This window comes from Catharus ustulatus, chromosome 10 (genome assembly GCF_009819885.2).
Source record: "Catharus ustulatus isolate bCatUst1 chromosome 10, bCatUst1.pri.v2, whole genome shotgun sequence".
In the NCBI taxonomy this organism is placed as follows: Eukaryota; Metazoa; Chordata; class Aves; order Passeriformes; family Turdidae; genus Catharus; species Catharus ustulatus.
This window is the reverse complement of record NC_046230.1, coordinates 26,290,620-26,303,796: the sequence shown is the minus strand read 5'-3', so window position 1 is coordinate 26,303,796 and position 13,177 is coordinate 26,290,620. Positions and strand designations below refer to the sequence as shown.

The 13,177-nt window shown below is 43.2% G+C and overlaps 1 protein-coding gene across 1 annotated transcript in view; it reads right to left on the bottom strand.

The window, feature by feature from the left end:
• Window positions 1-13,177, bottom strand: part of WWTR1 (WW domain containing transcription regulator 1) — a 37,417-nt gene that overhangs the window by 14,097 nt on the left and 10,143 nt on the right. Inside the window, exon 2 of the mRNA XM_033069007.1 lies at window positions 1,666-1,801. Coding sequence (XP_032924898.1) covers window positions 1,666-1,801 — 136 coding nt within the window. The remainder of the gene's footprint in view (window positions 1-1,665; window positions 1,802-13,177) is intronic.

The window sequence follows — 13,177 nt, the reverse complement described above, 5'->3', positions numbered from 1 at the left end:
ATATTGGTGGAACGTTTTTGGATTAAATAAATACAGACACTGTGTAGATTTTTACACACTATTTCTAGGGGACATTCAATCACACATCTGAACCACTATGCCAAGAACTGCATACACACCTACATGAAAAGTAGAACCTCATCATACATATATATAATGAAGGTTACTGAATGAAATACAAATTGCATTTAATGGGACAGATTTTGAAGTCTGTGGAAATACCCTTATTGGGCACCTGAAATACTTTCAAGAACAGACTTTTCATTAGGTATAGACTTTTATTGCTAATACTTTGAATCTCAAGAAAACCCCTCCTCTAAAAGTCATTACACATGTGTTTTAGTCCAGGATTTGGCTTTCATTCACTTCCACTAAAAAACTGAGGGGAAAAATGTTCTGTACAGTGTCCTGATTTATAGCACTGCTGTTTTTTAACTAGGGACAAAGTAACAGATGTTAACATAAGCGGAGGAGTTGGTATGAACAAAACCCCTGCTGTCCTATTCTTACCTCCTGGCCATTCCAGCTCTGCTATAAACAGACTGACCCACACGCAGCTGTGGCCTGAAGCCACAGCACAGCAATTGTTAGTCTGGCCATGTGCTAGGACACTCTGCACATGCCCTAACCTTTCAGATTTTATTCAGGTTTCTTCTGCAGATATCCACTCTCACATGATGGTTTGCCACTGTCCACTGAATGTTGTAACATAACCAACACTCTTACTGCATATATGCAAGCAAGGCAGGTGATGAGACAAAGGTAGAAAAAATAACTGAAGTTAATTAACTCAGAGGTCAGCCTAGGGGTTTCTTAGAAATTTAAGACAAAAGTAAAGATTGCAGTACTACTATTGATGATCATTAGCGGACAAATGTTCAGCATTTTCTTGGCATGTGAAGAGACATGAACCACACTGCAAGTGGACAATCAAGAAATCATGAGATAACTTACTAAAAATTAACCAGAACAAGAATCTGTTATGCCTGTTTTTAAGTCTGCCTTTTGGATATAGTTTCATGATCTTAACCCTGTAAGCTCACCTATTCTCATCTTCTTGAGTAGCAGAAAAGTTTAAAGCTCCAGAAGTGAAAGGTTAGGGATTATTTGTAATTCTTGATTATGTTCTCTTCTCAAAAATGTTTTCTTCCATTTACAAATTTTCCTTAAAATTTTTAGAGTTTTCATGGCTTTATTTTCACTACAGTTTAAATCTGGCAATATCAGATTGATGTACGCTGACAATTAAATTTACACTTGAAGTGCTAAAAAGAAACAGCAGGGAAACCACACCAGCTGTAAGAACTTTGTGGTAATTCATACTGCAGGTTATCCAACAGCTTGGACATGACAGGGGGGCTTGTGAGGGTTTTTACACCACCTCAGAACAGAAAACACAGAGAGAACTTATTTTGCTATGTCTAACACTACACCAGACAGCCATGGAGACTCTAAATAGAACATGAGATGTTAGAACTTCACCTCAAACAGTACAAATTCACCTGCTGCCAAGCCTACAGAGGGGAAAATTAGGTAAATGAACGGGAGGAAACATTACTGTTAGGTCTGACAGCAGAATCAGAGCTACCTTCATGAACCAAACAAATGAGGAGGTGTCTCTCCTGTCTCTTTTGTTTCCACCAGAGAGATGCCATCAGTACTCACTGAGATTTGGCTGGGACATTGCCATGGACCTCTGTGGCGCCGGCGTGGACGTGGCTGCAGGGTGGTGGCTGACGTGTTCAGTGGCTGGCTCATCGGCTTCCGAGGATCTTGCCATGTTGTAATTTTTTCTATGTGACTGAGAAAGAAAAGATATAAGCTTAACATAAAATATCTGGTATATTATATAGACAGTTAAGCATAATGTCACGGAAGTCCTATTTGTTTTTATCATTCCACGTCTGCCCTTGTCATTTAACCCTCACCCTTCACCACCTGAAATTTTCTATCATCTGGTTGTTTACTTTTTCTTCTAATCTTCTGCCCCTGCTGTTCTAATTCCTTTTGCTCGACTATTAAATAATTATTTTTACTAGAACAATTGTTAAATTCTATGTCCTACTGAAAATCTCTAATACATATGCATATTCAGATAATTAATTGTCTGAAAGTTGTTTACTCTTGTCCTGCCAGTCTTTTTCTACACACTCAATACATGGCCATTCCTCACTCAGAAACAGTCATTTTGCTGAGTGTTGAAAAGACAAGTGTTTGTCTTGCCAAATCCAGCTGCTTTGTTGCTTTCCACACTATGGAAATAAGTATTTCTGTATGTCTCCAAGAATACCAGCATATATTCCCACATATATTCCCAATCTGTCAAACCAGGCAGATGACAGCCTCATGTCTCATGTGTAATCACCAATTTCTCTGTAAAGGCACTAAGCGTTTTTATTGTCATTGTAGTTAACAACACACCTCCCATTTCAGTATGCAAACTCTCAAATATATGTATTACCCTGAAAACAGTAGAGTCGTGCACAAATCCACACACATTTTACAGTGAAGTAACTATAACAATGATCACTGTAAAATATTTTTGGCCACGGAATTCAGTGTTGAAAGAACCAGAATTTCCTTGCAACTGAAAGCTTACACTGAAATACATCTGTTTTGTAAGAAACTTATTAGGACCCAGCATTTTAAGGATGAGCATGTAATTCTATTTGAAACAAGAAAAGAAAAAGGAAGATTGTTAAAGGAATCAGTGGTCTGTATCTGTCAAGGGACTGCCTGGCTCCAAGCCCAACCAACTAACCAGGTCTGTACTCGAGTGGGGTCTCCTCTGTTGGTTTTTTTTTGTTAGAAAGAGGTAAGTCTTTAAGAAGAGTGTGTTGAAGGAAAAAAATTTTAAACATTCTGTGTGTGTAAAATTATTTTGATCCAACTTTCATAAAAGAGCAGTCTAAAATCTTTACTGAGTTCCATCCTAAACCTGCCATTGCCTTTGCAGACCCTGCTTCTGGCCACCACTGCTGCCACCACTCCCACGCCCAGCTGATCCCCAGACCAATTTCACAACCAAGTTTCATATTGTGATGTACACCTCAGGTATTACCAAAAATAGTATGAACTACAAGAAAAGAAAAAGGAAAATAATCTGCATCATTTTTTAAATAACAGAAAAATGTGATATCTTTATGCAGTCTGTAGCCATTTTTCTTCTCCTAATATTTTGCATTTAGTGAACAACTCTCAAACGGAAGATCACACTTTTACATGAATGTTACTCAAACTGCTGAGTCACTTCCCTTTCTTCACAGCTTCTAGAGGATTTGTTTGTTATTATTCACAATGAAACCACTCACTATTGCTTCTCTCTAGGATTAAAACACCTATTCCTCCCCTCACTGTAAATCTTTATTACATTTTAACTTCTCTTTACTCTTACATTTCAAGTATAAGAATTCTTGCATACAGTGCATGAAGTCAAAGAGCCTCAAACTTTAACAATCATCTATAATATTGAAATAGAACTATGTACATAAGTAAGGAACTTCTATGACTTGCTTTTATAAACTTTTGTAAGATTCTTATTTGAGGTGTATGCAAACATATGACAAGCAGCCTCAAAATCCATACTAAAATTCTCAATTTCAATTTTTCATAAGCAATTTTTGCATCTCTTATTATTATAAATCCTAATATCAGAGTAGGCCAGTTCTCAACAAGTTCTTCATTCATAAACAAGCACAAAGGAAAGCAGAGATTCCCATTTTAGCTTCTGTTTTTGCATCATGGGTGGAGACTGATGGGGGTCTCCAAATGCAAACAAGAACTTTACATGTTCCAATAAAATCAGAGAAATAATGTTAATGTTAATATTAATATTAATGTTAATTATTTACAAATGAAATTAGATACCAAGAATCTGATAAAAAGGACAGAGAACATCTACCATAACTCCTTCTCCAGCCTGCTCTGGTCATGGCACTCCCACCCATAAATTCCTGCAGAGTTCCAATTCAGCAAGTGGCAAATTGTATCCCAATGGCAGCCCCCCACTAAAGAAAATTAAACCAAAGCTCAGATCTAACAGCTGAGTATTTTACTCAGACTTTAGGATTCTGTTCCAGCTGTTGCAACCTTAGGCTTGTGTTAAATGCCTCTTGTTTGTGTGTCAGCCTTTGAAATGTCAGTGTTCTCTGGATTTGTGCTGCTGCTCTGTCCTGCATTTTGTAACTGCCAGGCTCTAATCCCTGACTTCCACTGCAGCCGTGCCAAGACATCTCAGTGAGTTCAAACCAGCAGCATGAGGGACACAAATTCTCTTTTGCTTGTACTCACTCCAACAACCAAGGTATCTCAGTGGGTTCTATTTTCAGACCTCTTTTTTTTTTTTTCCCCTGGTATTAGGAAATTCAGAGCAACTAATCTAAAAAGGTTGTAGGGAAACTGAGAAAGCCAAACTGATTACTCAGTAAGTGCACTGTCACCTGAAATAAACACAAACAAAGAGTGTGACTAACACTGTGGAGCTGTTTTGGGGTGCTTTATCAGGGCTCAAGCACAAGGCCCGAGCGTGGGTTTTTGCCAGGAGCCACATCAAAGTGAAGCTTTGGTGAGTGGGCAGCTTGACTCAGCCAGCACAGCCCTGGCTCAGGAGCTCCAAGGCAGCCACACTCCCTGGAGCCCCCAGCTGAACAGAGCCAGACATTGGGAAATCTGCCTGCATCTCCTGGAGCACAGCCACAGCATTGCCCAACCTCCTCCCGTCCCTCTGTAAACAAAAGCAGCACAGAAAGAAAGTGCACTGCGAGGACAGAGGCCATTCTCACTGCTCTGACACGGCGTGATGTGGCAGATACGCCCTTCACAGATGGGAAGTTTCTTAAATTTAAGAAAATTACCCCAGGGACACAACATTTGAGTCTATTGTCTGAGCTTTCTCAGGTACTGCAGTGCAATTTCTGGTAAAACTACAGCCAGAGCCACACCCCACACTATTCCAGTAACCAGCACCATGCAGGATGCGGCAGCAGAAGGGGAACTGTGCACAAACTCACACAACACTGGGCATCTGTAAAAGTCTAGTATCATCTGCTTAAAAACCTGAGCTCTAGCATTCTTTTCAATGTGATCTTTATGTCTTGCAGACACAGGTGAGGAAAATGCAAGATGTAAATGGGAAGGATTTACAGCTTTAAAAACAATTACCCTATGTGCATATGTCAATTCTCCCAGAAACGAATGGAATTTGTGTGTATATTTGACACTGCCTATCAAACTGGGCAGTAGTTACATTACCGGGACATTCAGAGACCAACAGCTCCCCAGGGAAGCACCACATCCTCCTAAGGGTGGCAGCAGCAGTGGGTGCCACTGTCACACCCCACCAGCGCCTTGCCTTTAGGTGGGGAGTTTGGCCAAGGGTAGGGCCAGGAATCTCTGAAGGGGATCAAGAGGATCAAGAAAAATGCTATAATTAGGTGGTACTTCACAGCAGCTTCTGGCAGCTGTTGGAACTGGTGGGAGGACTGGCTGGGGCTGCCACAACAGCCAGCAACTGCTGCCAGCCCGTGCCCAGCCCGTCACCCCGAGGTCACCTTGTGCCAGCACCTGCCAGCTCTGCAGCCCTGGGCAGGCACTTCCCTTACTGCCACCCTTCCAGTCCAAAAGCAGGGGGAGCTTATTGTTCACTAGAAAACAGCAGGTGAAAACATTTTAGAAAACCTCTTATAAAAACACCTGTACATACGGTATGTGTTCTCCTGGATATTGTAAGAGAATTTGTGAATGTTTCTTGCTGGGAAAGGCAGGACGTGGTCCAACAACTGCATGAGAACACAGTTTTCTGTCCTTAGATGCAGTTGGATGTCTTCCTTGCCATGCTGCTTTTCCCCTTCTCTTACCATAGACTGGAAGAATTCAAGAGCCAAGTTCTGCTCTCATTACAACATGAAAAGACTTTACATAAAGCACAGCACCAAGTCCTGATGCCACGTATGTGATCACTGGAACTCTTTAAGTAGACTGCAGCAGCCCCTGTGATGTAGGAGCTACCTTCAAACACGTAAGAGACAGACACTTCTCCTACAAGTGCTTCAAAATCCTGCAATTTCAGTAGGACAGCCCAATTTTTATGGCTTGTCACTTGTTTACGGCTCTGTTAAATTCAAACTTAAGTGGAAATGGGACTGAGTTAAATTATGATCTGAATCACATCCTGCTGAAGACAATGAGCTTCACGCTGGCATGAACCCACACAGAAAACGTTTGGAGAAAATTCTTGATTGGCATCAAGTTTACATACCAGACTGCAGACAAAGCATCAATGTCATTAGGCTGGCAGTTGTCTCAGACTTTTTTTTCCAGTTTATATTCACATTACCCCATTACCTTGTGGTCGTGCACTGTAATTCCACAGTTAATTATCTAAACACACACTTTTTCCAGGGGGTACCAGGCTTACTCACTAAGGGCATTTCACTATTCAAAGCTCTATTTCTGATGTGCTATGAAGGATTTTCTTTAACTAACATGCAGCTTCATCCATACCTGCTGCAAAATGTTCAAAATCCATTCCAGTGGTGAGTGTACTAAGTTATCTTTAAAAGACAATGACAAAATCATCACAGTGCAACTTCAGACATCTCCATGTGGTTTTGCAAAGCCATCCCCATTCTACAGATTAGGGGTACAACACACTCAGCAGTATCCAGTGTTTTCAGGGAGTACTTTGAAACATCCAGCCCCTGAATCTACAAAATACATATTGCTTTTTCGTTTCAAAACACAGCTCCCAGTGACTTCAGCTACCACCACGAGCATGAGCATGTTCACAGGGATCACAGGGAGGCATGGGGGTGTTTGGTGTAGGTTGGAGGGGGTTCTTCCAACTACACACACCCTTTCATGCAATTATACAGAGATAAAAATCTGGGTTTTTTTTTCAGCAAGCACTAAACCAGATGAAAAGTAGATGAAGGACTAGGGCCTTGCTTTAAGCTACCTTGTGAAGATACAACTTGAGGAATGGGTAAGGTGCTCCTTTCCTGGGACAGTACTTTGAGATGGGAAAATCACACAGCTACAGCACATCTCCAGCCATTTGGCACAGGTGTCTCAGCATGTGCAGGATTCTTGATGGTTCCAAACGCCTGGAGCAGACCAAAGGGTTCTTGGGCTGCTACAAACAAAACCAGGTTTGGAGCCTCTTCTGTTTTTCTGCATTCTCGATCACACATGATGCTTGAGGCAGGGAAGGTGCCAGCTGAACCCATGGATGGCATTCCAGCCCAGAGCAGGCAGCCTGCCCGCGGCCACGGCAGTGCCACTGTGTGCCACAGTGTGTCACAGTGTGCCACATGGCAGTGCCACAGTGTGCCACAGTGTGTGCCACAGTGTGCCACATGGCAGTGCCACCGTGTGCCTCAGTGTGCCACATGGCAGTGCCACACGGCAGTGCTACAGTGTGTGCCACAGTGTGCCACAGTGTGCCACCGTGTGCCACATGGCAGTGCCACTGTGTGTGCCACCGTGTGCCACCGTGTGCCACATGGCAGTGTCACCGTGTGCCTCAGTGTGCCACAGTGTGTCACCGTGTGCCTCAGTGTGCCACATGGCAGTGCCACAGTGTGCCACAGTGTGCCACATGGCAGTGCCACATGGCAGTCCCTCAGTGTGCCACACGGCAGTGCCACCGTGTGCCACAGTGTGTCACAGTGTGCCACATGGCAGTGCCACAGTGTGCCTCAGTGTGCCACTGTGTGTCACAGTGTGCCTCAGTGTGCCACATGGCAGTGCCACTGTGTGCCACTGTGTGCCACAGTGTGCCACATGGCAGTGCCTCAGTGTGCCACAGTGTGCCACTGTGTGCCACATGGCAGTGCCACCGTGTGCCACAGTGTGCCACAGTGTGCTACATGGCAGTGCCACCGTGTGCCACACGGCAGTGCCACCGTGTGCCACAGTGTGCCACAGTGTGCTACAAGGCAGTGCCAACGTGTGCCACATGGCAGTGCCACCGTGTGCCACACGGCAGTGCCACCGTGTGCCACAGTGTGCCACAGTGTGCTACAAGGCAGTGCCAACGTGTGCCACATGGCAGTGCCACCGTGTGCCACATGGCAGTGCCACAGTGTGCCACCGTGTGCCACATGGCAGTGCCACCGTGTGCCTCAGTGTGCCACAGTGTGCCACCGTGTGCCACTGTGTGCCACATGGCAGTGCCACATGGCAGTGCCACCGTGTGCCTCAGTGTGCCTCAGTGTGCCACATGGCAGTGCCACAGTGTGCCTCAGTGTGTGCCACAGTGTGTCACCGTGTGCCTCAGTGTGCCACATGGCAGTGCCACCGTGTGCCACATGGCAGTGCCACAGTGTGTGCCACAGTGTGTCACAGTGTGCCACATGGCAGTGTCACAGTGTGCCACATGGCAGTGCCACCGTGTGCCACAGTGTGCCACAGTGTGCCACATGGCAGTGCCACCGTGTGCCACAGTGTGCCACCGTGTGCCATATGGCAGTGCCACAGTGTGCCACTGTGTGCCACCGTGTGCCACAGTGTGCCACATGGCAGTGCCACTGTGTGCCTCAGTGTGCCACAGTGTGCCACCGTGTGCCACACAGCAGTGCCACCGTGTGCCTCAGTGTGCCACAGTGTGCCACATGGCAGTGCCACATGGCAGTGACACAGTGTGTGCCACAGTGTGTCACAGTGTGCCACAGTGTGCCTCAGTGTGCCACACAGCAGTGCCACAGTGTGCCACCGTGTGCCACATTGTGCCACATGGCAGTGCCACAGTGTGCCACACGGCAGTGCCACCGTGTGCCACAGTGTGCCACTGTGTGCCACACGGCAGTGCCACAGTGTGCCACTGTGTGCCACCGTGTGCCACAGTGTGTGCCACAGTGTGCCACAGTGTGTCACCGTGTGCCACTGTGTGCCACATGGCAGTGCCACCGTGTGCCTCAGTGTGCCACAGTGTGTCACAGTGTGCTACATGGCAGTGCCTCAGTGTGCCATATGGCAGTGCCACCGTGTGCCACATGGCAGTGTCACAGTGTGCCACATGGCAGCGCCTCCTCCAACAGCCCCTGGGGCCAGGGACAGGACAGGCACCTTGCTGACCCTGCAGAAACAGATCCTGCTGATTGTGTCAGCTGCATTAACAGACTCATCTGCCTGAGCCTGCAGCCCCAAGTGAAGAAAATGGAGAAAAATATTTGGAAAGAGGAGGTCAGGGCCAGGCCACAGCTTTCAACAGTGCCCTACAGCCAGGACAGCACCAGCTGTGAGATGGCTGGGACAGTGTCAGCCGATTTCACAGCCAGTTCTGCCCTTGTGACTTCTGACAGAGCAGGGAAAAATGGATTAACAAAAATCTACAGCGGTATTTTAATTTTACACCAAAATCAGATACCAAAGAGACATGCTGCACTAAGGTTTTAGTATGAAGAACTTTCCTCTCTCAAAAAGGAAGAATTTTGCCTATTCCTTCAGCACTTCCAAAGCCCTTGCTGGCACTTCAGAGTAACCTGGTGCAGCCACAGCTCCCCACAGACACCTCAAAACACCCAGAGCCTCAGCCACAACAGCTGCCTCAGCAATTTAATTATATGCCAACATTACTCACCGTTAATAAGGAATGTACAAAATGTTGCCTTATTCAAAGCCAAAATACTAATAATGTTCTGCAAAAACCATGCACCCAGTATATATGTGAAACAAAAATAACTGTTAGGTGGAAGAGCTTAGAGCTCATGCTCCTGATTCCATTTCTGCTGTTAAACAGCTGGGAAGAATGAGAATATATCATTCCTTACATCACTAAAAGCACACAAATATAAAATCCAGTATTTCCCAATCACTTTCTTTTACAGTGCAGAAATTAAAAACATTCAGTAGTTCAGCCACTTGTTGCTGTGGGAGTTCAAGTGATGCTCTGCTGGACTCCAGCTCACAAGTTTTAGCTAATCAAATTCATGGCACTTGCTTTTTCAGACACTGATAATGTTTAATGAAAATTACATGAAGCTTTAACAAGGAGCCACAATGTAATTATTAAACTGCCTGAACCATGGACTTTGTTCTCGTGCTGCATGTTCATCATCATCTCTGATCTTGAAGCTGGAACATTACATCTGTATTTGAATATTTATTATGCTGTGCTAAGTAACCCCTTCAGTGAAGAGAGTTGCTCTTTTCCTGAATTAGTTTCAGCATAATTTGCTGTGAAGAGAACTTTGAGAATGTCCTGCTAAGCTCCCCTGTAACTGACTGATTCCATTGTTGGTGTACATGGAGGCCTTAAAAAACATTAAACTAGTTATACAAATGGAAACAAAACACCCTTTGAGTTCTATTGACAACTTAACCTTTAGAATTTGGATGAAATCCCAATTCTTGAGAGAAAGAAAAAAAAGGTACTGAATGAAGCTATTATATAGAACATTCTTAGAGTTTTGTAACATATACAATATATAATAGCATTAATGTATTTGTTTACTTGATGAGTGCCTGAGTGCTCATATTTAAAGAGATATATTAATGATTTTATTTATTTATGTTTATTTTATTCAGGGGGAAATGCAGCACTTTGAAGACAAAGCATTCTTTCATGAGAGATACATGACATTTTCAGATGTGCAGTTTCTGAAATTGTTGAACAGGATATAGAATGAAAGGAAACTATCTGCCCTCTGCTTGAGCTAGAGACTATCACAGGTCTTGTTGGAAATGCCTCACTTCACCAGCACAACAGCCAAGTCAAAAGGGACCATATTTATGAATAATCAGGGTTTGCATGCACAAAACACAAATTGGTGCTGACTTGTAACAAGAATGGGAGAAGTGGCCCAACCTAATAAACACTTTGTCTACCAAGGTGCATTTCTGGACAGGCTGTTATTACTTTAACATATTGTGCATTCTAGTAGAAATTAATACATAAACAAGAACTCCTCCTTCAGCTTTGCAGAGTCCCCTTATAAGGACACATTGAAAATCCTCCCCAGGCAAGAACAGATGGCTGGATAGAAACACAACCCAGAGCAAAACAGGACACAAAATACCTCTGAAGTTATAGAAAAAACACCTAATGTTATATTCTACTGCACTGGCCAGAGGCAGAGAAATGCATGACTCCACAGAATTTAGTCCCAGAATTCTCCTCTGTAATCTAGATTTTTATTTCATGTTTTGCTTTCTGAGTCTGTCAGAAAACCACCATTAATTATGGTTCCAGGGCATTGTGCATTTTGGCATGCTCATTAACATTAAAAAAAAAAAAGAAAGAAAAGAAAAAAGAAAAAGGATTTTTTCTAGTACTGGTGCCTTTTTAATCAGAGAATTTAGAGGGTAGAATTAATTCTCATAATACCAATAAGACTCTACTTTGCTATTTAACTCACAATTATGATTATGCACTGCTTTTGCTTTGTAATTCGAAGAATAACTTGTCAAGAGCTTCAGATCATTGCAATATATTCAAGTACACTTCTGTAAAACGTTTTTATTACAGAAATAAAACTATTTTCTACTCCATAAGTAGGCCCATCTGCAATCCTGCCTACCTTCTGAATTTGAAATCATATAGGGAACAGCATTTCTTCAAAAGACAACAAAACATTGTTACAACAGTCTCTAGAATTTCTTTCCACAAATGCACAGCAGTTGTTTTAACTTTTTCCTATGACAAGCTTTTGAACTGCTTGGTCAGGATTTCCAAACAATAACACAGATTGGTTTGAGGAATAGCTTTTCCCAAACAGACAATCCTCCTTCTCCAGAAACTGCACACAGGCTCAAAATACACACATTTGTGCAAAGCAGCTCCTGGTACTGCAGAGATCATTCTCACAACCTCAGCTTTCAGGTCAGTACATTTATTAAGCTCCAAAAGGTCAAAATAACTCCTGTTCTCTGAACTTCACAGACAGCAATATTTATATTTTAATATGAATGTCAGTAGCTACAGCACAACAGTTTGCAGAGCCAAACTAGATACAATTTTTTTTCCCTCCATGACCCAAATCCCTAACTCTTCAGACCAGGATTTACATCTTGTAAATAAGTCTTTAGTCTGCTACAAAGCAAATACAAAAGCATTTTCTCCCATGATTTAGTTACAACATAACCAACTAAAAATAATGTTTAGGTAACAAATTTCATTCAGTATATCACAGACATAACTATTTAGATGAATAAAATTACTTTGGGTCTATATTTATCTACTTCAGTAGTGGTTATGAGGTAGAATTATTTAAAATATCAAGCCACTCAAATCTCTCAGTATTTTAGAAAATAATTTGCTACTGAAGTATCATCAGGAGCAACTCTGTGACTGGTACCATACCTGTAAAAACTGAAGTTTATTCACTTGCCCATGATTCAATGTGCCAAACTTCTATTTTTATCCAACCACAAATTCTGGTTTTTGGTCTCTGCTATCCTTTCAAGTGTTACATGGCATAGATTAATCACAGAGTCATAAGAACCACTGTTTCAAACCCATGTGTTTAGAGTTAAATAAACAGCACAGATTTCTTTTCTCGTGTGCAGTGTGTACCTGAGGACACGAGCACAGGGTGGTTTGGTGGAGCTGTGCTGCCCAGGGCTCTGTGCAAGCTCTAAAGCACCTGCACTCAGCAGGCACCAGAGGGGGAGAACCCACACCTGTCTAAAAATCAACAGCAGAGCTGCTTGTCCTTCCCCTCCAGCCCCAACCCCACAAACCCAAACTTCCAGATCTCATTCACACAGCAGAACAAAGGCTGCACACACCACGGGCAGAGGGAGCGATCATCAGGATGCCTTTGGCATTTCCTCTGTAAAATAAATTCAATAGGAGAAAATCTGCTTCACTTAAATGAATGCTGAGACAACCATGACCTTGAATGCATCAGGACTTATCTTACTTCCTCCATTTGGGCAATTTAATCACTACTGAGAATACAGTCAGGAAAACAGACAATTCAGGAGATACATAATTCTTAAACAGACAAAAGGTAGAACAGTGGATGTTGCCCTCTTTGTAAGTCCTCAGAAGGTGAGGAAAAGGAAAGCAATCAACCAAATTCAGCTGCTGGAGCTGAGGGATGTGGAGCATGGCTCTTTCCTCTTCCCTGTAAGATTCAGGAACCCATTAGGACTTCTGACCCTCAAACACACCCCTCACTTTCAGGGCCTGAAGAAATGTCTGATGGATTCTATGCAAATGATGACAAAACCC